Source organism: Pelodiscus sinensis, chromosome 4 (genome assembly GCF_049634645.1).
Source record: "Pelodiscus sinensis isolate JC-2024 chromosome 4, ASM4963464v1, whole genome shotgun sequence".
Taxonomy (NCBI): domain Eukaryota; kingdom Metazoa; phylum Chordata; order Testudines; family Trionychidae; genus Pelodiscus; species Pelodiscus sinensis.
Window position 1 is genome coordinate 102172040 of NC_134714.1, and position 25728 is coordinate 102197767.

General features: G+C 53.6%; 1 protein-coding gene across 1 annotated transcript in view; it reads right to left on the reverse strand.

The window, feature by feature from the left end:
- The window catches only part of PARVA (parvin alpha), a 256682-nt gene that overhangs the window by 13927 nt on the left and 217027 nt on the right, over nucleotides 1–25728 (reverse strand). The window contains exon 13 of the mRNA XM_075927863.1: nucleotides 3182–3342. Within this exon, the coding sequence (XP_075783978.1) occupies nucleotides 3182–3342 (161 nt within the window). The remainder of the gene's footprint in view (nucleotides 1–3181; nucleotides 3343–25728) is intronic.

Here is a 25728-nt window from a genome sequence, read left to right on the forward strand (position 1 = left end):
ATTAGTTAATTTGAACTAAGATAATTCGAATTAGTGCTTCTAGACTTAAAAACTAATTTGAATTAGCGTTTTGCTAATTCGAACTAGTGCATCCACACTAATTGGATGCTGGGTCGCATTTAAGGGCAGCTGAAACCGGTTCCAGCAGGGCATCAGGTCAGTAGTTGCTTTGTGTGGCTGCCGTCTGAGGCTATCTGACACTCGTGCTTAAAGGGACCCTACTGGACAGTTGGTTCTCAGCTTTTCCGCTTGCTTGCCAACCTCGCCGAGGGACAGCAAAGCATTTTTCTCTCCGCCTGCCTGTGTTGGTGCTTCCCATTGGGGCCGCCGCCGCAGTTGGCACCATGGAACCAGAGCTCACCCTGGGCACGCTGCTCCATTTTTTGGACTTGCTGCTGCAAGCCTGCCAGCAATGGCTGGAGGCTGCCTTACACCATCTGGTGCTCGTCAGCCCCCTGCCTGTCCCCTTGGCCTCCCTAGGGGTCGTGGAGGAGCGGCAGCAGCGCCCGGATGCCAGCGTGCCAGCGACTGGTGGGACCGCGTCATCCTGGCTACATACCTCTTAATTCGAACTACTTAATTCATACTAGGCGTTAGTCCTCATAGAATGAGGTTTACCTAGTTCGAATCAAGTGCTCCCGTAGTTCGAATTAAGTTCAAACTAGTGGTTTATATGTGTAGCGCCTATGAAAGTTAATTCAAACTAACGGCTGTTAGTTTGAATTAACTTTGTTGTGTAGACATACTATGATACTTTATCAATCAGCTAAGTGACTTAGGGTATGTCTACACTACAAAGTTAGTTCAAACTAACGGACGTTAGTTCGAACTAACTTTGCTAGGCGCTACACTAGTGCTCCATTAGTTCGAACTTAATTCGAACTAACAGAGCGCTTAGTTCGAACTAGGTAAACCTCATTTTACGAGGATTAAGCCTAGTTCGAACTAGCTAGTTCGAATTAAGGGCTGTGTAGACCCTTAATTCGAACTAGTGGGAGGCTAAGGCTTCCCAGGTTTCCCTGGTGGCCACTCTGGCCAACACCAGGGAAACTCTATTGCCCCCCTCCTGGCCCCGGAGCCCTTAAAGGGCCACGGGCTGGCTACACAGTTTGTGCCAGTTGCAAGGCTGCCAGCACCCATGCCAGCAGAACCTGCACCTGCCACACCATGAGCCAGCTACCCGAGGACACCCAGCCCTCCACTGCTCCCCAGGACCAGCCTGGCGGCTCCCAGGAGCCTGCCCGAGGGCGCAAAAGGCGGGCGCCCGCTTGGTCAAGTGCGGAGATCATGGACCTCCTCGAGGTTTGGGGAGAAGCCTCCAATGTCCACGATCTCCACACTAGCCACAGGAACGCGGCTGTCTACAGCCGCATGGCTGCCAGCCTGGCCGCCAGGGGCCACCAGCGCAGCCGGGAGCAGGTCCGGTGCAAAATTAAGGACCTGCGGCAGTCCTACTCCCGGGCCTGCCAGTCAGGGGCCGACCCGGAGGCCTGCCCCCACTTCCACGCCCTGGACCGCCCCCTGGGGGCTCATGCTGTCCCTGCCCCCCGCGACGTGATAGACCCCGGGGCAGAGGGCCCGCTCCAGGAGACGGAGGAGGAGGAGGAGGGCTCTGAGAGCCAGGAGCCTGCCGCCAGCCTGGCCAGGATCCGGAACCCCCGAGGCACCCCACAGAGCCGCTCGCCTGTGTCGTCAGAGGCCGGGGAAGCGTCCACATGTGAGTACCATCGTGCTCCCCTTATGTGTACGGGGGGCTGGGGCGAGAGGGAGCCCCGGGACCGTGCGCCTGGGCCTTGCCCACCAAGGAGCAGCAGCTGGGGATCCTGCAGGGGCCCTGGCCTTGCAGAGGGGAGCTGGGTTTCACACACCTGGGCCCCTGGGGTAATTGACCGCTGGTCTTGTTGCACCACAGCTGCAGCACCTGGGCCTGCAGGGCGTACCACACCGCCTTCAGCAGCTGCCCGTGCCCGGGCAAGCAGGAGAGCCAGGAACGAGGAGGAGTACCAAAGGCGGCACCTCCGGTTCATGGACCACCAGCTCCGCACCCAGGACCACTGGGTCCAGGAGGACCTGAGGCTGCGCCGGAGGAGTCTGGAGGCCCTGGAGGAGCAGGGCCGTGTCCTGCGAGGCCACCTCCAGAGCCTGCTCGACCGCTTCCCATTTCCTCCTCCCCCTGCTCCCCCTTCTCCTCCTGCTCCCCCTGCTCCCCCTGCTCCCCTTCCTGCTTCTGCTCCTGCTTCCTCCACACCCCCCGTCCCTCCTGCCCCCCCCTCCACAACCATTTCCCACCGACGCCCCCGGACCCGCAGTGTGGCGAGACGGGAGAGGCAGCTGGACTCCCACCCCTGAGCTTTCCTTTCCCTTCCTCCCTTCCCTCCCCTTCCAGCTCCCTCGTCCCAGGTTTCCCCCTCCCCTCTCCCACCCTCCCCCCTCCCTCCCCCCACCCCACTTATGTTAAATAAACATACGTTTTTGTTTGAAAAACAGGTGTTTTTATTTTACAGTAGGTAGGGAGGGGAAAGGGGAAGGGGGGTAGGGTGGAAGAAGACCCCAGTGGGGCATGCAAAGGAGAGGTCAGTCCTCCTCCTCCACCAGGAAGCTCTCCCGCAGGGCTTCCCGGATCCGGACGGCCCCCCGCTAGGCTTCCCGGATGGCGGCGGTGCGGGGCTGACCGTAGTGTCCAGCCATGCGGTCAGCCTCAGCCATCCAGGCTGGCAGGAAAGCCTCCCCCTTCCACTCACACAAATTATGGAGCACAGAACATGCTGCCACCACGGGAGGGATGTTGTGCTCGGCCAGGTCCAGACGGGTGAGGAGGCATCGAAAGCGGGCTTTCAGTCGCCCGAAGGCCCCCTCCACCACGATGCGGGCCCTGGTCAGCCTGGCATTGAAGGCCTGGCGGGAGGGATTGAGGTGCCCCGTGTAGGGCTTCATCAGCCACGGCTGCAGTGGGTAGGCGGCATCCCCCACCAGGCACACCGGCATGTCCACATCCCCGACCCTGATGTGGTGGTCGGGGAAGAAGGTCCCGGCTTGCAGCCGCTGGCACACAGAGGAGTTGCGGTACACCCGGGCGTCGTGTGCTTTGCCGGACCAGCCCACATTAATGTCCGTGAACTGGCCCCGGTGGTCACACTCGGCCTACAGGATCACGGAGAAGTACCCCTTGCGGTTGACGTACCGGGACACCTGATGTTCCGGGGCACGGATGGGGATGTGCGTCCCGTCGATGGCCCCCCCGCAGTTGGGGAAGCCGAGGGCGCCGAAGCCCCGGATGACAGCGTCCGGGTCGGCGAGGCGGACCACCCTGCGGAGCAGCACCCGGTTGATGGCCTTGACCACCTGCGGAGAGAGACACATCAAAGCGCCAATCAGTGGGGCGCCCGGGTGGCTGGGAGCGTGCATGCCCTGGCAGTGCCCCACGCCCCACTCCCGGTAGCAACCCCCCTGGCGGCGTGTAGTACGGCCGGGACAGACCGACCCCTTCGGTGTGGGGCGCTTTCGCCTCCTCCCGCCCCCCCCTTTGTCCCTTTGTCCAAGAGGAGGACGAAGAGGAGGAAGACAGCACACGGAGCACGCAAGAGCCATGCGCCAACACTCAGAGGGCCTTGCAGATCGCTTTGGACACTGGGGAGGGAACATCAGGTGTGTGCTGTGAGTGTCCAACACACACAGGGCGGGGCAGGCGGGAGCAAAGTGGATGGTGCAATGCTGTGACATGTCATGCTGATCACAGCCTGGGGGAAGGGGGGCACACCCATGGCCTCCCTCAAGGAGGGCCGTCCTACCCCTGCACCCACACAGCTGCTAGGCACCACCTACTCCTGCAGGCAGTGAGGCTGGGTGCAGGCATGAGTTGGGGATGCTGGGATAGCCTCACAGCTGCAGGCCTCTCAGCACTCTGCGGGAACCCCAACCGTGGCCTAACACTTGTCTGTGTTGCTCGGCCATGGGGTGTGTGCAAGGGAGGGCATGATGGTGGCCTGCACACCTTCTGGGCTCCAGGGGGGCCGTGGCTGCAGGCCAGGCCACACCATGCCTTACTGAGATGCACAGGAGCAGCCTCTGACCCTAGCACAGGCACTGCCTGCTGGGAAGAAGGAGGGCATGGCCTCTCAGGGAAAGGGTGAGCATGCATGACTGACAAATTTTCCCTCTTATCCTCCACAGCCAGACCAGTTGACCAGGAGGGGGGGCACCACAAATGCCCCACCACCCAGACGGCCACAGGGAACCCATCGGCACTGGCGCACCTCTATAGACCTGGTGTACCAGCACTTCTCAGTCCTGCAATGCATGCAGGACTCAATGGACAGGAGGCTTGAGACATAGGCCGAGTGGCGCTGGCATTTGCTGGAGGAATTGCGCTGCGATCCGGGAGGCCATGGCCTTCCCCGGCCCAGTGCCTGGTTCCGCTCCTCCTCCGCAGCCTTCCCCCCCCCCATAACCCCATACTCCACGCTCAGCCTCTGCTATCCCAGACCCAGGTACAGTCCTACCTCCTGCCCAGCCCCCTGCTGTCGCAGCCCGCAAACGCAGCTGGGTGCGAGAAGGCCTCCACAGCCAAACTGCCAGGGGCTCTTCCTCCTGGTAGTCCCCTCAGCCCTGCACCTCCCTCCCCCCTTCCTGGTTGACATTCTTCCCTCCCACCAGTGAAAATAACTGAGGGAAGCACTTTATTTTGTTAGCAAACAGTTTTTCTCTGTCAAAAAGAGTTTCTTATTTTATTTGGTCAAAAAAGCAACAGTACAATAAACAGTTGAAATGTTTTCACCCACACCTGTCTCTGTTCTCAGTGTGTGAGGAAGGAGCAGAATGTGTGAATGTGGGGCCGGGAGGGGTTTTGGGGAGGAAGGCACTGGGGGCATGGGGCAATCCCACATTTGAAAGGCCCTGGGGAAACTCATTGGCCTCCATGGGAGAATTGCTCCCTCAGGGCTTCTCAGATTTGCAATCCCAACTAGTGGGCTTGCCAGATGGCAGCTGTCCAGGGCTGTTCAAAGTGCCTCTCTTCCACATCAGCTTGTGTCCCTCACGCAGGGAGGAAGGCCTCCCCTTTCCTCTCCACCAGCTTGTGCAGCACACAGCATGCTGCAACCACATCGGGGATGTTGTGTTCCCACATATCCAGCTGAGTGAGCAGGCATCTGAATCTGCCCTTCAGCTGGCCAAAGGCGCATTCTACCTGGAAGCGAGCCTGATTCAGGCGGGAGTTAAAGAGTTCCCTGCTCGCATCCAGATGGCTGGTGTAGGGCTTCATGAGTCAGGGCACAAGGGGGTAGGCCGCATCAGCCACGATGCACGTAGGCATCTGCACATCCCCGACTGCATAGTTCCTCTCTGGGAAAAATGTCTCAGCCTGAAGCCTGCAGTACAAGTATGAGTTCTGGAAGACCCGGGCATCATATGCCTGGCCTGACCACCTGACACAAATGTCAGTGAACAGTCCCCGGTGGTTGACCAGGGCCAGCAGCACCATGGAAAAGTAGCCCTTTCTATTAATATACTGTGCTGCTTGATGGGGTGGTGCGTAGATCGGGATGTGAGTCCCATCAAGTGCTCCACTGCAGTTCGGAAACCCTAGCCCTGCAAATCCGGACAAGATAGTAGGCAGGTCTTCGAGGGGTACAGTCCTGTGGAGCAGCTCGGAATTCATGGCCATCACCACCTGCAGAAAGGGACACACACAAACACACATAAGAGGACATGAGAGGAGTTGCGTGAGCTGGTGATAGGTGCCCTCCCACCCCTCCCCTCCCAAACCCCGAGAGCCCCCCTCAGGCAACCTCCTGCATCCCCTCAAGGTGAGGCCAGGCAGGCTTCCACCACTCCCACCCCATCCCCTATTCCCTGTGCCAGGTCCTGACCATCTCCCTTATCCACCTGCCCCCGCCCCCCGGACTGTCTCCCGAGAGTGACTTACCTCCATCAAGATGGCCCCGACGGTAGACTTCCCCATGTCGAACTGATGTCCCACGGAGTGGTGGTAGCTGTCGGGGGGCCAGATTCCACAGGGCAATGGCGACGGCTTCTCCAGAAGGATGGCGGCCTGCAAGTGGGTGTCCTGGCGTTGCAGGGCAGGGGAGAACCAGACACAGAGCTCCTGGAAGGTGGCATTCTGCATCCAGAAGTTTCGGAGCCACTGGTTGTTGTCCCACTGCTGCAGCACTAGACAGTCCCATCAGTCAGAACTGGTGTCCCGCCTCCAAACTCGCCTCTCCATAAATAAGTATGGGGGCAAGGGCAGCAGGGTTGCAGCCTGAGTGAGAGGCTCAAAGCTGGGTTCAGAATCCAGCTCTGCCGCAAACATCAGGATGCTCTCCTGAGCGTGCAGCAGAACTTCCAGCAGCACGGTGTGGGGCCATCATCTGCCCCGGGGCAGCTCAGGCTCCATGGCCAAAAAGCACAAAAGTGCAAAGGCAAAAACTGAACCTGAAAATAAACTGCTGTGGTGTCCGAGGAAGCAGGGCAACCAGAGCAAAAACTGCAGGCGCTTTGCTTTCTCTCGAGGAAATAGGCAAGCTAGAAGCAGGAGCAGAGCAATGGCTGTCCAGGAGGATCCCTTTAAGCACACGTCTCTGCAGAGAGCATGCAGCAGGGCCTGGGCTTTAAGGCTGCTCCATGACCTTCCAGAAGCACTTCCGGGTGACTTCTTTTGTCGACAGAGCGTCCGCCAGTCTGGACGCACTTTGTCAATCCGCTTAATGTAGTCTAGACGCTCTTTGTCAACAAAAGCCTGTAGTCTAGATGTACCCTAAGGCTGTGTCTAGCCTGGCCAGTTTTTCCGGAAAATCAGCCACTTATCCGGAAAAACTTGCCAGCTGTCCACACTGGCCACTTGGTTTTTGCGGAAAAGCGTCCATGCCAAACTAGACGCTCTGTTCCAAAAATGCTTTTAACGGAAAATTTTTCCGTTAAAAGCATTTCTGGAAAATCATGCCAGTCTAGACGTAGCCTTAAGTGTCTAAGGGTCTGTCTACACTACAGCGCAAATTCAAACTAACTTAGTTCGAATTAGTTAATTCGAACTAAGCTAATTCGAACTAGCGCATCCAGACTTAAAAACTAGTTCGAATTAGTGTTTTGCTAATTCGAACTACCATGTCCACACTGAGTAGACCCTGAACCGAGGTTAAGACTGGCCGGAAGCAGTGCCAGCAGGGTACCAGGTTAGGACTGAGAGCGTGGAGCTGCTGTCTCAGGCTAGCAGAGGGCTGTGCTTAAAGGGACCCGACCCCCACCCCGGACAGACAGTTCTCAGGGGTGCCCCACTTGAAAACCAGTCCTGGCTTGGAGTGTCCTGAGTGCCCACACTCGGCACATCACAGCACTCGGCCATCAGACCGGCTGCACTTGCCGCAGGCTGCCATCCGGACGGGGGGGGGGGGGGTCAATCGAGGGGCTTCAGGAGAGCTTCCACCCCGAGGAGCCCGCAGAGCCAGCCCAGTCCTCCCCATCAGGGGCTCGTACCCCATTCCTCCCTCACCTCCTTCCACTTACCCCTCCCTAGTCCCCCTTCCTGATGTACAAAATAAAGGACACGTGTTCAAAAATAGAAACTCTCTTTATTTCACAAAACTGGGGGGGGAATAAAATTGTGGGGAGACGGGGTAGAGGAGGCAGGAAAGGGCAGGAGAGAGTGTGGGAGGGGGAGGGGGAAAACTGGGAGGGAGCTGGAAGGGGGAGGCAAGTGAAAGGAGGGGGAGGAGAAATGCAGGGATTGGAGTGGGGGTCTCGCCAGGCCAACCGCCTCCCAGCACGGCGAGGGAGGGGGCCTCGGCGTCCCCGGGGGGATGGGGTGGAGGGTGCGGAGGTTGAGGTGGGGGGTGTGGACATTGAGGAAGAAGGTGTGGGGGTTGAGAAGGAAGAGGTGAGGGGGGGCAGGAGTGGAAGGAAGGACAGAAGTTGGGGGGGCAGCAGGCGCAGGACCAGCACGGGGCACCATGCTCTGCAGCAGGGCCTGCAGGTTTGAGTTCAGCCCTCGGACCTCAGCCAGCTGCTCCTGGTGGAGCTGGAGGTCTGCCCGCTTCCAGGCCTCCACTGTGCAGTGCACGGCTCGCAAGGACCCCAGGTGCTGGTCCCAGTACTCCTGCTCCGTGCTGGCGGTCCGGAGCAGGCCGCGGGTGCAGGAGCATGTCCCGGGCGGGGTGGTGCGCCCTGAACAAGCAGCTGGTGCAGCTGTAGAGAAAGAAGAGAATTGGTCAGTTCTCCCTGGGGACACAGAGGATGATGCCCAGCCCCCTTCCCCCGCCCCCCGTGACGTGAGGGCGACTATGCCCTGCACCGTCAGAGCTGTTGTGCTTGTACAGAGGCCATGGTCAGGATGTCTGGCTCTCCCCGGGACTGGGAGCTGCCCCAAGACCGCACCCATGTCCCTGTGCCGTGTATAGGTGGCCGGGGGGGGGGGAGATGTCCCTTGCCTCCATGTAGAGGGGACATGTGAAGGGAAAGCATCCTGCTGTCAGGTCTCTTCACACATGCATGTGCCTATTGGGCCATGGCCCCTGGGTGTCACGCAGCTGGAGCCACCTGCCCAAGGGTGGCATGGCACTTGCTCGCACATGCACAGGTGTCTGCGTGATCCGTGGAAGGCATGGCCCACGTGCGCAATCTCTGGTCTCCCTCCCACCTCCCCCCCCCCCCCCCCCCGAACTACTTAATTCAAACTACTTACCTGGTACGGTCTCCCTGGACGACTCTGCTGACTCTGGTGCTGGAACTTCTTGCGATGGCCCCTCCAGTGTGCCCAGGTCAGGGCCCTCCGGTCCCGGCTCGCTGTCCCCTGGGCTGGCATGGACCGCCCCTCCCCCCAAGAGTCGGTTGAGGGCGGGGAAGTAGGGACAGGTGGCAGCCCCTGCTGCGGCACCGCCCCTGGTGGCCCTGGCGTACGCCTGCCGCAGCTGCTTTACTTTCAGGCGCACCTGCTCCTGGGTGCGCCTGTGTCCCTTTCGGGCCATGGCAGCCGCTATGCGGCCGTAGACAGCTGCGTTCCTCCTTCTAGTGTGGAGATCATGGACGCTGGGGGCCTGCCCCCAAACCTCAATGAGGTCCATGACCTCCGCACTAGTCCAGGAGGGTGCACACCGTCTACGGCCCCTGGATGGCCCCTGGGTGCTGGGAGACTGGGCAGGGGACGGCTTGCTGGCACTGGCTCCCTGGCTCATCCTGGGGCCACTGGTTCGGGGCACAGACTGCTGGCAGGGCTAGCTGTGTCAAGTGCCGTCTGGCCACAGTCTACCCCTTTAAGGGCCCGGGGCTGGGGGAGAGGACGAGGGTAGTTTTCCTGGTTGTGCCCAGAGTGGCCACCAGGGGAACCTGGGAAGGGCTAGCCTCCCACTAGTTCGAATTAAGTGGCTACAAAGCCCTTAATTCGAATTAGGCGTTAGTCCTCGTAGAATGAGGTTTACCTAGTTCGAATTAAGCGCTCCGCTAGTTCGAATTAAGTTCGAACTAGCGGATCGCGTGTGTAGCGCCTATCAAAGTTAATTCGAACTAACGGCTGTTAGTTCGAATTAACTTTGTAGTGTAGACACATAAGACACATTTGAAAGTAGGACTTAGGTGCTTCTGAAAATGTTACTAGCTGTTTTCTTAATTCACCATTGCTCTTATTATTAACAGCAATTCATAACATGTTTTAGCTATGTATCAGTTGTCACTTGGAATCAAGTTTTTTCTTAAGGGTATAGAGAACTATGACAATGGCCCTTTTTACAGTCTGCACAGCTGATATCTCTTTTTCAGCAGAAGAGTTCTCTGTTGGAAGTTTGCAGATATTATACCACAAGGGTTATGGTGACATATATATGAATTTTACATCTAGAATATGAATAGGCAGCTAGAGTGCAACACACAGAAGAGAGTTTTGCCCTTAGCTGCACACTTTTTGTTGTCCGAACTTGCCAATGTGCAATATGAGCCATCACAATAGGTGCCAAATGAATGAAGGTGTGATTATATATTTCTATTTTATGCCATATGTTATCTTATGCTGTGACTCAAATAAATTGTTTTTGCCATCTATACCTGGTGAGAGAACTGAGCAGGACAGGAACCATAATAGATTGCAAAACAGGGAGATTCCCAAACCTGAGCCATTCTTTTTAGGTGACAAATCTGAGGAATTGTCCCAGATTGAGGTGTCATTAGAAGAGGTTTTAGAACAAATTGATAAACGGTAACATGTCACCGGGACAGGATGGCATTCACGCAAGAGTTCTGAAATAACTCAAATGGGAAATTGCAGAACTATTAACTGTGCTTTGTAACCTATCCTTTCAATCAGGTTCCCTACCTAATGACTGGAAGATAGCTAATGTGACACCAATATTTAAAAAAAGCTCTAGAGGTGATCCTGGCAATTACAGACTGGTAAGTCTAACATCAATACTGGGCAAATTAGTTGAAACTATAGTAGGGTATGTCTACACTACAACGTTAATTCGAACTAACTTAGTTCGAATTAGTTAATTCAAACTAAGCTAATTTGAACTAAAAGAACTAGAATAAAAAACTAGTTCGAATTAGCGTGTTGCTAATTCGAACTAGCATGTCCACATTAAGTGGACCCTGACCCGGGGTTAAGGATGGCCGGAAGCAGTGCCGGCAGGGCATCAGAGGAGGACTTAGAGCGTGGAGATGCTGTGTCAGGCTAGCCGAGGGCTGCGCTTAAAGGGTCCCGACCCCCACCCCGGACAGACAGTTCTCAGGGGTGCCCCGCTTGCAAAGCAGTCCTGGCTTGGAGTGCCCGGAGTACCCACACTGGGCACATCACAGCACTCGGCCATCAGCCCAGCTGCACTTGCCGCAGGCTGCCATCTGGGGAGAGGGGGCAATCGGGGGGCTGCAGGAGAGGTTCCACCCCAAAAGCCTATGGAACCAGCCCAGTCCTCCCCATTGGGGGCTCGTACCCCATTCCTCCCTCACCTCCTTCCACTTACCCTTCCCTAGCCCCTTTTCTTGATGTACAAAATAAAGGACAATTGTGTTCAAAAATGGAATCTGTCTTTATTGGGGGAGTCTTTACTGGGGGAGACTGGGAAAAGGAGGTGGGAGAGGGGAAGAGAGAGGCTGGGAGAGGGGAGGGCAACTAAAATGATCAGGGGTTGGGAACAGGTCCCAGATGAAAAGAGGCTAAAGAGACTGGGACTTTTCAGCTTAGAAAAGAGGAGACGGAGGGGGGACAGGATAGAGGTCTCTAAAAGCAGGGGTTGGGTGGAGACGGTGCATACTGAAAAGTTCTTCATTAGTTCCCATAACAGAAGGACTAGAGGACACCAAAGGAAAGGAATAGGTAGCAGGCTTCAAACTAGTAACAGAAAGTTGTTCTTCACAAAGCAAAGAGTCAACCTGTGGAACTCCTTGCTGCAGGAGGCTGTGAAGGCTACAACTAGAACAGAGTTTAAAGGGAAGTGAGATCAAGTCATGGAGGTTGGATCCATGGAGTGCTATTAGCCAGGAGGTAGGAGTGGTGTCCCTGCCCAAGGTTTGTGGAAGACTGGAGAGGGATGGCACGAGACAAATGGCTTGGTCACTGTCTCCGGTCCATCCCCTCCAGGGTTCCTAGGGTTGGCCGCTGTTGGCAGACAGGCTACTGGGCTAGATGGACCTTTGGTCTGACCCAGGACGGCCATTGTAAGCTCAGGGCTCAGGGTCGGGGGTCTCAGTGGACCCCCTTGATTTTCATGCACACCTGCTCCTGGGTGGCCAGGCTGGCAGCTCTCCTACCCTAGCCGGCCACTTTCCTGTGCCTAGTGCGGAGATCGTGGACGAGGTCCACGATGTCTGCACTAGCCCAGGCGGGTGCCCACCTCTTGCGGTCCCGGGCAAGCTCCCGGGAGCCACCAGCCTGGTCCCGGGAAGAGGGGGAGGGCTGGGGGGCATCGGGTGGGTGGCTCGATCCGTGCTAGGTGCAGGGTCTGCTGGCTGGGTGCTGGCAGGCTTGCACCTGGCACGGGCACCGTAGCCAGCCCGTGCCCCTTTAAGGGGTCCGGGGCTGGGAGGGGGGCAGACGAGTTTCCCTGGTGTTGGCCAGAGTGGCCACCAGGGAAACCTGGGGAGGGCTAGCCTCCCACTAGTTCGAATTAAGGGGCTACACATCCCTTAATTCGAACTAGTAAATTCGAACTAGACTTAATCCTCATGGAATGAGGATTACCTAGTTCGAACTAAGCGCTCCATTAGTTCGAATTAAATTCGAACAAACGGAGCGCTAGTGTAGCACCTATGAAAGTTAGTTTGGACTAACGTTCATTAGTTTGAACTAACTTTGTAGTTAAGAATAAAAAATAAAGAATAAAATTGTCAAACACATGGATGAATATAAGGTCCTCTCATGGATTGATAACTGGTTAAAAGACAGGAAACACAGGATAGGAATAAATGGTAAGCTTTCCGAGTGGAGAGAGTTTAACTAGTGGGAGTCCCCCAAAGGTCTGTCCTGGGACCCATCCTATTCAACTTATTTATAAATGATCTAGGGAAAGGGGTAAACAGTGAGGTGGCAAAATTTGCAGATGATACCAAACTGCTCAAGATAGTTAATACCAAAGCAGACTGTGAAGAGTTTCAAAAAGATCTCACCAAACTAAGTAGGAATAAGAGATCCTCCGGAAAAGGGCTTTATTCCGGAGGATCGCGCCAGTCTAGACGATCTTTTCCGTCTTTTCCCCAAGCCGGAAAAAAAGCGGCGGCCATGTTTATTTAAATCCCCCGCGGATTTCCCTATTCTGACTTGCCTGCTTTTAATGCCTCTTCTGGAGAAGGGGCCAGTCTAGACGTAGCCCAATTGTTTAGCTCTACAAGATAATTAACAGCTAACTGTTGATATGTAAATACAGCTCATGCCAGGAGGGGGAGGGAATATGAGATATGACTATGGAAATCCAATTCAGCCAGGGCTGATGGAGGATCAGTGTTGGAATGGAATGTGGAGAATTGTAAATAATTTGGGGCTGTTGTGGGGGTCACAAATCAAGCTAACCCTAAATGTGGGAACTGTAAAACATGCCACCGGTGCTTGCAGGAGAGACACCATCATTGTAAGAAGTCTCCGAGGAACAAGCCTCCCCCTTCCAGAGTTAAGTGAACTGAGCTGGGGGGATGGGTTAAAGGGCTTGAGTCAGCCTGCTTCTGACCTGCCAGGTATGAGCTTTAAGATTGTCCCAACCTGCCCCTTTCCCCCCTTTGTTTTAAGGACAGACCTAAAACAGACTCCATGGCTACAGCTAGACTGCCATGATTTTCCGCAAATGCTTTTAACGGAAAAGTTTTTCCGTTAAAAACATTTGCGGAAAAGAGTGTCTAGATTTGCACGGACGCTTTTCTGCAAAAGCGCTTTTTGGGGAACAGCGTCCATGCCAATCTAGACGCAGTTTTGCGCAAGAAAGCCCCAATCGCCATTTTTGCAATCGGGGCTTTTTTGTGCAAAACAATACCGCGTTGTTCACACTGACCCTCTTGTGCAAAAGTATTTGCGCAAGAGGGCTTTTGCCCAAATGGGAGCAGCATAGTATTTCTGCAAGAACGCTGACAATCTTACATGAGATCATCAGTGTTCTTGCAGAAATTCAAGCGGCCAGTGTAAACAGCTGGCAAGTTTTTCTGCAAAAGCAGAAAAACTTGCCAGTCTAGATGCAGCCCATGAGGAGTCTTTTTGCTAGTCCAGTGGAAGCTGGATTCTTTTGCCAGTGGTAGCTAAAGACTTAAAATCACAAAGGATGCGTCTAGACTGGCAAGATTTTTTGCGCAAAAACTTGCTGCCTGTCTACATTGGCCGTGAAAATTTGCACAAGAGCACTGACATTCTAATGTAAGAATTCAGTGCTTCTTGTGCAAATACTTTGATGCTCCTGCTCAGGGATAAGCCCTCTTGCACAAGAGGGCCAGTGTAAACAGGCACCTTAATTTTTTGCTCAAGAAAGCCCGATGGCTAAAATGGCCATCGGAGCTTTCTTGCACAAAAGTGCATCTATACTGGGCACGGATGCTTTTGCACAAAAGCCCTTTTTGCGCAAAAGCATCCGTGCCAACCTAGATGCTCTTTTGCAGAAATACTTTTAACGGAAAAACTTTTCCGTTAAAAGTATTTCCGCAAAATCATGCCAGTCTAGATGCAGCCAAAGGGTATGTAAATTAGTTTACTAGACATACCCAAATGAAGCGGTGATTTAAATAATCGCTGCTTCATTTAAATTAAAATGGCTGCTGCGCTGAACCTATCAGCTGTTTGTCGGTTCAGCGCACAAGTCTGGATGCTCTGCAGTACATCAAAGGTATTTGTCAACCACCCCATTATGCCTCGTGGGATGAGGTTTATCGGGGCTGGCGACAAATGCCTTTGATGTCAACCGCGGAGCATCCAGACTAGTGTGCTGAGACGACAAAAAGCTGATCGGCTTGGCACGGCAGCCATGTTAATTTAAAGCGATTATTTAAATTGCTGCTTCATTTGGGTATGTCTCGTAAACTAATCTACATGGCTCTGGCGACAGAGCCATGTAGTCTAGACATATCCTAAGAGCTGAAATCACTGGTTTGGCTGGGAGCCAGACCCATTGCAGCCAGTGAAGTGGCAGCGGCCAGCAGTGTGGCTGGTGGGAACCACTGGCAGGCGGCTGGTAGGAGCAGCGGCAGGCGAGGAGCAGTGACCAGTGGTGTGGCATGGCTGGTAGGAGCGGCAGCAGGCGAGGAGTGGTGGCAGGCGACCAGTGGCGCAGTGTGGCTGGTAGGAGTGGTTCATGTTAAAGACTGCAGCAGGACCCTATGGAGAGGTGGAGCCGTCGGCCTCGGACCATGTAAGGTGCCCCTATCTATCCTCCCGCCCTCATTTCTACCCAGGTTGGGAGGTAAAACCTTGCAGGTGAACTTTTGGACACTGGGCGGCACTGACCAGGGACAGAGACTTTTGCGGTGTCAGACTTTGGGACTTCGGGTGATTCTTGGCTGGGGGCAGAGCTTAGCTCATGTTTGGGTTATGAACTCTGTGGCTGTGTCTAGACTGGCCAGTTTTTCCGGAAAATCAGCCACTTTTCCGGAAAAACTTGCCAGCTGTCTACACTGGCCGCTTGAATTTCCGCAAAAGCACTGACGATCTCATGTAAGATTGTCAGTGTTCTTGCAGAAATACTATGCTGCTCCCATTCAAGCAAAAGCCCTCTTGTGCAAATCATTTGCGCAAGAGGGCCAGTGTAGACAGCACAGTACTATTTTGCACAAAAAAGCCCCGATGGCTAAAATGGCGATCGAGGCTTTTTTGAGCAAAAGTGCGTCTAGATTGGCACGGATGCTTTTCCGCAAAAAGTGCTTTTGCGGAAAAGCGTCCGTGCCAATCTAGACGCTCTTTTCTGAAAATGCTTTTAACGGAAAACTTTTCCGTTAAAAGCATTTCCGGAAAGTCATGCCAGTCTAGATGTAGCCCGTTTGTAGTATTTTCCCAAGTTAATGCCGTATGACTTCTCTCTCTGTTTCATTAAATGTTTCTTTCCTACACTCAGACTTTGTGCTTGAGCTAGGGGAAGCATTGCCTCTCAGAGGCACCCAGGGGTGGCTCCATTTCTCAGGTTACTGGGTGGGGGCTCGTGCCGGTTCTGTGTGAGATGGATCCCTAGATATTGAACCCGGCCCTGGTTGCTGACTAGTTGAAGCCCATGTGGGATTTTGGTGAATGAAACCAGCCTGGGGAGAGATCCGAAGTCAGCCCATCCACTCCACATCCCAATAGATGCATTCTATCTACCCACATGGGTCTCCTGGAACATTTGTGTAATCAGAAGAAAAATTCAAAGGGGAAGGTTTTTGGTTACTCGTTAACACTGCTGAAGTGCTGATCAAAGAAAGGTTTGGACAACTTGAAGCATATGAAAATACCTGGGTGCTTTGTATGAACTGCAGACAGGAACATACTCCTGAACAATTATTCTTACCATCACCAATGGTGACACATGGGGAATGTTTGAATGTCAATGATAACATTTCTTTGTCAAATTGGATGACATCCAACACAGGAAGGGCTCTCCCACTCTAAGCTCTTTATTCATGATACAGAGCTGAAGGACACTTTTCATAACATCAGATAGCATTGAGGATTCTGCTTACATTGCTGGCCACAGTTGTGAGTGGCGTGTGCAGCTTTCTGAAGCTCAGATTCATTAAAATGTATCTTTGATCAACAATGTTGACAAGAGACTGACATCACTTGCTTTTTTATCACTTGAAAACGCCCCCTGGACAGTCTTTGGCTTTCTGATGCTGTGCTTCAGTTTGTGAGGGCAAAGATGAGAAGGGCGACCTTTTAAACTAATGAACTAGGGTTCACATGTGTGACAGGATCAGAACAGAGGGCTATAAAAGAATAGTGGTTTCAGAGTCTGGGAGGTGGGTGGATTAGAGAACATCTAAAGGACCTTCCCCAGCCTACAGGGAGGGTCCACAGAGCCCAGAGCACCAAGGCTATGTCTACACTGGTGGGTTCTTGCACAAGAATCCGCAGAGCGTCCACACTTCCCACCCTCTCTTGCGGAAGAAGATTTACAGTACGGTGTAGTAAGAGAGGGCTCCTTGCACAAGAGCTACGCTCTTTTTTAATAGGTGTAAGCCCTCTTGCACAGGAGCTCTTGCGCAAGAGGGCAGTGTGCATGCTCAGCAGGGGTTTCTTGTGCAAGAAAGCCCTATGGCTAAAATGGTCATTGGAGCTTTCTTGTGCAAGAGAGCGTCCACACTGCCTTGGGCGCTCTTGCGCAAAAACACAGCTTGCACATGGCAGTGAGGATGTTTTCTTGCGCAAGATGTTCTTGCACAAGAAGCCGCCAGTGTAGACATAGCTCAAGTGACTATGGGGGACAAATAAAGAGAAAACAAAGATGGGTGTGGAAGTCAAAAGGCCAAAACAAGGGAACTGCTCCTCAAAGGCCTCAAGAGAGCCAGTGGACGCCACCCAGTGGAATTCTGTCCGGAGGTGTGAACGGATACAGGAGTGGAAATAGGCCCTATAGTTGCAGGTTCGCCCCCCCCTCCAGCCAACTTCTGCTCCCTGGTCTTGTAAATGGCCATCTTGGCCATCACCAGGAGGAGATTGACAAGGAGGTCCCGGGACTTTGTGGGGCCATGGATGGGGGTGTGCGTAAATTAATAGGTGTGGGGAGAAGTGCAGCCAGAACCTCAACAAAAGGTTCTGGAGGAGCAAAAAGAGGGGATGTAACCTAGCACACTCAAAATAAACATGCACTAGGGTCTCCCTCATGCTACAGAAGGGGAAAGTGTTGGGAACAGGGGTGAACCACACCAAGTACATGCCTGTGCTCACAGAGCTGTGGAGGATTCTCCAGCTGATGTTCCTGGCGGGCTGCAAAACTAAGGTGGAGTAGAGACTGGCCCACCGGGGCTCCCCACCCACTGTTGGAGATAAGCGATCCCACCATTTGTTATCTTGGCAGGACACAAGGGTGGGAATGTGAAGAATGTGAGGCACGTGTGTATAGATGACTTTTTGATGTGGTTCGAAAGAGGACCAGTGGCAACGTGTGCAGACAGTAATGAGGGGAGGTAGTCGGGAAGGCATGCAAGACCAGAGGCCAATGGAGAGATCAGGAAGAGCATGGGTGAGGAGTACATGGGGTATGCGCTTTTGTGGACCTGGTTGAGGTAATCCTGAGCAGTGGGCAGCAGAGTGTCTCTCACTTCCTGAAGTATGTGCTGGGGAGTACAAAGATTGGAGCACCTCATGGGCTGAGCAAGTGCCAGAGGATGCACCCAGTCCCCCCAGTTGTAGTCCAAGAGGTCGCTAATTCTGGTGATTTTTGCCAGGACCAACCTCTGGCGCACCGAGGGGGACTCCACTGCCTCCTCGTGGAGATGGAGATTGTGTAGCAGGGGCTCTGCGAGGAGGTCTGCTCCACGGTGGCTATCCAGGACCTAGTTGCTGAAAGCAGCTTCCAGGTTTGGAGGAAATCCTGGTAGAAGGTCGTATCTCAGAGAGGTCTCGCGGAAAACATCTCAAATAAAGGATCTGCCGGTCATATCAGAGCCCTCGGAAGCAGCAAAGGAAAGCGTATGCCAGCATGCTCCACGTCAGACTACCCACATCATATAGGAGCCTCTGCAGGGCCTGGAGATGGAGGACATGAACCCGTGTGCGCAAATGTGTCAGGCCCTCCCCTCCCTCCTCCAGGGGAGGATGGAGAACCCCTACAGAGACCTAATGCAGTCCTGGCCAGAAGAACTGCAGCATCAGCTGCTGGATGTGGGCCAGGAAATCTGGGATCAGGACCAGGGTGTTGGGATAGTGCTAGGGCATGGACACACCCAGCTGGTTAAGCACCAGCACCCTTCCTCACAGGGAGAAGCACCGGAGCAGTCCTGTCCACCTCTGCAATCACTCAGCCACCCTGGATTCTAAATCTTGCCAGTTCTCCAGTGGGCATGGATGTGAGGCAGAAAGAAAAATGCCTAGATAGAGCAGTGGACCCGCACTCCACTGGATGGCCTGAAGCACGGGTGGGAGGCGTGTCCTAATGGTGACACTGGCGGGAGGCGGGGGTCTGGTAGGAGCGTCATGTGTCTCAATATACCCATTCATGCCCACCACCACCATTGCAGGAGTTTGGGATGTTAAATTTAGATTAATGGGCTAATTGAATAGTTGATAAGGGTGCCTTTGAAGTTAGCAATGGCCCCATGGAGCCGTTGCTACACTTCAAAGGCAAAAGTGCTGCGGGGAGTACGAGGCCAGCAAGGGACTCAAGCATTCCCCCACTGGCCACGTGTTCCCCACAGCGTTTCAAAGTGGCAGCGCCGCATGGAGCCTGAGGTCAGCAGGGGAGTCCCCAGCTGACCTCAGGCTCCATGTAGCGCTGCCACTTTGAAGCACCCCCTCATCTCCCTCCCCCCCTTGCTGCCTCTTTCTGATAGAGGCAGCAGGGGGCAGGAAGTGACTAGTATGTCAACTAACCGATAAGCATTTGCTTATTGGATAGTCAACTAGTCGTTCATGCCCCTAGTAGGATTGAGTAGCCAGCAGCCTCAGAGGAGACAGCATTTACAGAGGTAGATGTAAGGATGGGTGGAGAAGCGGCAGTAGGGGCATCACAAGTCAGCCCCTGCATTGCTGTTATGGGTGGGGAGGGAAGGACAACAGGAAAGGAAAAAGTGCCAGAGGGCGGAGCAAAGGGAGAAGGGAGGGAAGAGGAAGGTTCACCACTTACCCAGCTAGGCTGGAAGCAGGGTGGGACAGCAGCAATACAGGAAGGGTGGAGGGGGATAAAGGAACAAGAGGTATAACTCTCAGAACAAGATGGTCAGACCAGCTCCTCCCGCTGCAATGGGGAGACGAGGGAGTAGATTATATTAACAATATCATGGGGGAAGTGAAACTGTGTGTTGGGGGAGTGTTACTAAGTAAAGAACGGGAGGCTCAGGCCCCAAACAAAAGAAAAGGGGGGAAGGCAGTGGAGAGGGCAGGCACGCAGCACTGCAGTTGGAAGTGAGGGGAGGACAGCTAGACACTGCTGGGGGGAGGAGGGCAGGTATGCTCATGGCACCTGAGTAATAGGCCCACAGCATCTGCTGCAGGACCCAGAAGAGCAAAAATGGGGGGCAAGGAGAGCAAGCAGTGGGGCCAAGAATGGAAAAAAGGCCCCTGCAGCAACTGAGGCTAGGGAGGAAGCAGCAGAAACGCAGTGGGGGGAACCAGTAGGAGGGAACCACACCTCACCCTTAGCACCCACAAAAAACGACACCAGCTACCACCCCAGGGACCCAGATGGAGAGAGGGCTCCTTACAAGCTGTTCACTACCAAACAGAGCAAGCTGTGAGGAGGAAAGAAAAAAAACCCAGGAACTGCTCTAAGGCAGCCCCCTTACCTCTGCCCCAGAGGGGGCAGCAACAGTAGGAAAGGTGGAGTCCAGGTCTGCAGCAGTGAAGAAAGGGGCCAGGTAGTCCCCCAAGAAGATGGAAAAGGGGATTCTCCTCACCTCTCCCGACCCCAATCACTACAGACCCAGCAGTTCCTACAGTCAGCTTGGGGGGACTGGGACAGGATAGGAGGAAGCTGCCTGCAAACAAGCAAGTAGAAAGAAGATGAGGGCACTGGGCCCAGAATGGAGGCAGCCAAGGCCTGCCTGCCACAGCAGTAGCAGCCCTCCTCCCCCCACCTCCTGGAGAAGAAAGGGGCACAGAAGGGAGCAGAGCAGAAACTGTGAAAGGTCAGAGGCTACGTCTACATTGGCAAGATTTAGCGCAAAAGCGGCTGCTTTTACGCAAAATCCTGCCACCTGTCTACACTGGCCACGAGTATTTGTGCAAGAACACTGACGTTCTAATGTATGAAATCAGTGCTTCTTGCACAAATACTCTGACAGTCCCACTCAGGGATAAGTCCTCTTGCGCAAGAGGCCAGTGTAGACAGTTAACATCAATTCCTTGCGCAAGAAAGCCCGATAGCTAAAATGGCCATCGGAACTTTCTTGCACAAGAGAGCGTCTATACTGGCACAGATGCTTTTTTGCAAAAGCAAATCTTTTGCGCAAAGGCACATGCCAGTATAGATGCTCTCTTATTCAAATACTCTAACACAAAAACTCTTGCATTTAGAGTATTTGCTCTAAATCTTGCCAGTCTAGACATAGCCAGAGAGCACCAGGGAATGGAAAGGTGGACCATTAGCCTCAGACTGAAGAGATTCCTGCCCCCAGAGTAACAGGGAAGGGCTGGTTTAGAACCAGCAGAGGCAATCCGAGAAGTGGAACACCTGGGGCTAATTGACCAGGCCTGCCAAGTCAGGCCAGCCTAGGCCAATTAGGACACCTGGGGGTAATTAAGAAAACCAGTTCAGACTGGCTCTAAAAGAAGTAGCCTGCAGTGGTAGGGTGCATGCAGCTGGGTAGGAGGAGAGCGCCGCTAGGACTAGGCCAGGGGTGGCCATCCCATTCCAGATCAAGAGCCACAGTAACAGTGGAGACAGCGTGAAGAGCTGGGGCAAAGCTGTTGAGACAAAAAAAAAAGCTGTACTGGGGGGAAAATAGATGCTGGTACATCCGTCCCAGGGCATGGCTTATTTTTTTTTTTTTTGTTAACAACTTTTCTCCAGGTCTTCGCAGCCCCCCCCCCCCCCCCGCCCCTTTTTTGGCTCAACAACTTTGCCCTGGCTCTTTATGCTGTCTCCACGGCTATTCTGGCTCACAAAAAAAGAACTGGGAAGGGGTGAGAGGTGCAAGCTTTGGGAGGGAATTTTGGTGCAGGAGCAAGTAGAGAAGAGAATGCTGGCTCAGGGAGGGTGCTCCAGGATGGGGTCAGGTGGAGAGTTGGGGTGCTGAGCAAGCCACAGGCTTGTGGCTGTGAGGGTGCAGGAGTTTGGGCTGGGGTGCATGAGGGGCTCAGGGCAGGGAGGCTGGGAGTATGATGGGCTCAGGACACAGATTTGCAGTGTGTGGATGGTGCAGGAGTGTTGTGGCAGAAGAATGCTGCCATTATGACATGGCCGTGAAAAAGGCTAATATGGTCTTGGGATGTATTAGGCGAGGTATTTCCAGTAGGGATAAGGAGGTGTTAGTCCCATTATACAAGGCATTGGTGAGACCCCATTTGGAATACTGTGTGCGGTTCTGGTCTCCCATGGTTAAGAAGGATGAATTCAAACTGGAACAGGTACAAAGAAGGGCCACTAGGATGATCCGAGGAATGGAAAACCTGTCTTATGAAAGGAGACTCAAGGAGCTTGGCTTGTTTACCTTAACCAAAAGAAGGCTGAGGGGGGACATGATTGCACTCTTTGGCTGTGTCTACACTGGGCCACTTATTCCGGAAAATCAGCCGCTTTTCCGGAATAAGCTGCGAGCTGTCTACACTGGCCCTTGAATTTCCGGAAAAGCAACGATGCTCTACTGTACAAAATCAGCCGCTATTCCGGAAAAACTATTCTGCTCCCGCTCTGGCATAAGTCCTTATTCCGGAACACTGTTCCGGAAAAGGGCCAGTGTAGACGGCCCAGTAGTCTTTTCCGGAAAAAAGCCCCGATCGCGAAAATGGCGATCAGGGTTCTTTTCCAGAAAAGCTCATCTACATTGGCCACAGACGCTTTTCCAGAAAAAGGGATTTTCCGGAAAAGCAGCCTGCCAATGTAGACGCTCCTTTTCCGGAAAAACTGAAAACGGAATAGTATTCCGTTTTAAGCAATTCCGGAAATTCATGCCAGTGTAGACACAGCCTTTAAATATATTAGGGTATGTCTACACTACAGCGCTAATTTGAACTAACTTAGTTCGAATTAGTTAATTCAAACTAAGCTAATTCGAACTAACGCGTCTAGAACTAAAAACTAGTTCAAATTAGCGTTTTGCTAATTGGAACTAGCATGTCCACAGTAAGTGGACCCTGAACCGGGCTTAAGGATGGCCGGAAGCAGTGCCGGCAGGGAATCAGAGGAGGACTTAGAGCGTGGAGATGCTGTGTCAGGCTAGCCGAGGGCTGTGCTTAAAGGGACCCGACCCCCACCCCGGACAGACAGTTCTCAGAGGTGCCCCGCTTGAAAACCAGTCCTGGCTTGGAGTGCCCGGAGTGCCCACACTGGGCACATCACACCACTCGGCCATCAGCCCGGCTGCACTTGCCGCAGGCTGCCATCTGGGGAGAGGGGGCAATTGGGGGGCTGCAGGAGAGCTTCCACCCCCAGAAGCCCGCAGAGCCAGCCCAGTCCTCCCCATCGGGGGCTCGTGCCCCACTCCTCCCTCACCTCCTTCCACTTACCCTTCCCTAGCCCCTTTTCTTGATGTACAAAATAAAGGACAATTGTGTTCAAAAATGGAATCTGTCTTTATTGAACAAAACTGGGGGAGACTGGGAAAAGGAGGTGGGAGAGGGGAAGAGAGAGGCTGGGAGAGGGAAGGGCAACTACAATGATCACGGGTTGGGAACAGGTCCCATATGAAGAGAGGCTAAAGAGACTGGGACTTTTCAGCTTAGACAAGAGGAGACGGAGGGGGGACAGGATAGAGGTCTCTAAAAGCAGGAGTTGGGTGGAGAGGGTGCATACAGAAAAGTTCTTCATTAGTTCCCATAAAGAAGGACTAGAGGACACCAAAGGAAAGGAATGGGTAGCAGGCTTCAAACTAGTAACAGAAAGTTGTTCTTCACAAAGCAAAGAGTCAACCTGTGGAACTCCTTGCTGCAGGAGGCTGTGAAGGCTACAACTAGAACAGAGTTTAAAGGGAAGTGAGATCAAGTCATGAAGGTTGGGTCCATGCAGTGGTATTAGCCAGGGGGTAAGAGTGGTGTCCCTGCCCAAGATTTGTGGAAGGCTGGAGAGGGATGGCATGAGACAAATGGCTTGGTCACTGTCTCCGGTCCATCCCCTCCAGGGTCCCTAGGGTTGGCCGCTGTCGGCAGACAGGCTACTGGGCTAGATGGACCTTTGGTCTGACCCAGGACGGCCATTGTAAGCTCAGGGTCTCAGTGGGTCGGGGGTCTCAGTGGACCCGGGGTTGGGAGTCTCAGTGGGTCGGGGTCTCAGTGGACCACCTTGATTTTCATGCACTCCTGCTCCTGGGTGGCCAGGCTGGCAGCTCTCCTGCCCTAGACTGCCACCTTCCTGTGCCTAGTGTGGAGATCGTGGACGAGGTCCACGATGTCCGCACTAGCCCAGGTGGGTGCCCACCTCTTGAGGTCCCGGGAAGCTCCCGGGAGCCGCCAGCCTGGTCCCAGGAAGAGGGGGAGGGCTGGGGGGCATCGGGTGGCTGGCTCGATCCGTGCCAGGTGCAGGGTCTGCTGGCTGCGTGCTGGGAGGCTTGCACCTGGCACGGGCACCGTAGCCAGCCCGTGCCCCTTTAAGGGGGCCGGGGCCGGGAGGGGGGCATAGAGTTTCCCTGGTGTTGGCCAGAGTGGCCACCAGGGAAACCTGGGAAGCCTTAGCCTACCACTAGTTCGAATTAAGGGTCTACACAGCCCTTAATTCGAACTAGCTAGTTCGAACTAGGCTTAATCCTCGTAAAATGAGGTTTACCTAGTTCGAACTAAGCGCTCCGCTAGTTCGAATTAAATTTGAACTAGCGGAGCGTTAGTGTAGCGCCTATTAAAGTTAGTTCGAACTAACGTCCGTTAGTTCGAACTAACTCTGTAGTGTAGACATACCCATAGAGGGATAAATACCAGGGAGGGAGAGGAATTATTTAAGCTTAATACCGATGTGGACACAAGAACAAATGGATATAAGCTGGCTAGTAGGAAGTTTAGACTTGAGATTAGATGAAGATTTCTAACCATTAGAGGAGTGAAGTTCTGGAATGGCCTTCCAAGGGAAGTAGTGGGGGCAAAAAATCTATCTGGCTTCAAGATTAAACTAGATGGCTGTGTCTACATTGGCATCCCTTTCTGGAAAAGGGATGCTAATGAGACACTTTGGAATTGCAAATCCGCAGGGAATTTAAATATCCCCTGCGGCATTTGCATTTACATGGCTGCTGCTTTTTTCCGGCTTGGGGTTTTTGCCGGAGAAAAGCGCCATTGTAGACGCGATTTTCTGGAAAATAAGCCCTTTTCCGGAAGATCCCTTATTCCTACTTGAAAGGATTTATGAAAGGGATGGTTTGATGAGATAACATGATCTTGGTAACTAATTGTCCATTCATTATCAGTTGGAAATAGGTCAATGGAGGGATGATAGGAGTTACTAGAGAACTTTCTGGGGTCTGGCTGGTGAGTCTTGCCCACATGCTCAGGGTTTAGCTGATCGCCATATTTGGGGTCGAGAAGGAATTTTCCTCCAGGGTAGATTGGCAGAGGCCCTGGAGGTTTTTTGCCTTCCTCTGTAGCATGGGGCACAGATCACAGCTGGAGGATTCTCTGCACCTTGGGGTCTTCAAAGTATTTGAAGGCTTCAATATCTGAGATATAACTGAGAGGATTATTCTGCGAGGGGTGGGTGAGATTCTGTGGCCTGCACCTTGCAGGGGGTCAGACTAGATGATCGTAATGGTCCCTTCTGACCTTAAAGTCTATCAGTCTATGAATGTGGATGTCAGGGTACAGGAGTTTGGGGATGTGAGAGGCTCAGGACAGGGGGTTCCAGTGTGTGATAGGCTCAGGTTTGCAGTCTGGGGGCAGGGGTGCAAGAGTGCTATAATGCTGCGGCCAGATGGGAGGTTGGCCCCAATTGGGGGTTTGTTGGCCAGGCTTCATTTTTAAATAAAATATTATGTCAAACACAAAACGTTTCAGCGTTGTCTTTATTTATGAGACGGGCGGGGAACCTGTTTTGAGTCAGGGGTCGTTGACCCACAGAAAAGTCAGTCGGGGCCACATAAGTGAGATGCAAAAAAACAACTGCTCCAGAGCTCCCCTCACTAATATGGTCCCAACTGTGCTGGTGGATGCAGGGGACAGGGTGCTGGGGCAGGGTACTCGTGGGGAGGGGGGTCTGGCCAGGAGGAGGGGACAGAAACAGCTGGGGCCAGTACCTGGGGATTCTGGGTCTCAGGAAGCATGCTGGCTGCTCTTTCCCTCTCCTCCACTCCCTTCTCCCAGGCACCCCACCGCTCTACCCAATCTCCCTCCCCTTCCTCAGAGCCAGGCACAAACCTCCAACCCAACAGAATAATAGAATCATAGAGCTGGAAGAGACCTCAGGAGGTCATCAAGTCCAGCCCCCTGCCCAAGGTAGGACCAATCCCAACTCAATGAACCCAGCCAAAGCCCTGTCAAGCCAAGATTTAAAAACCTCCAGGGATGGAAATTCCACCACC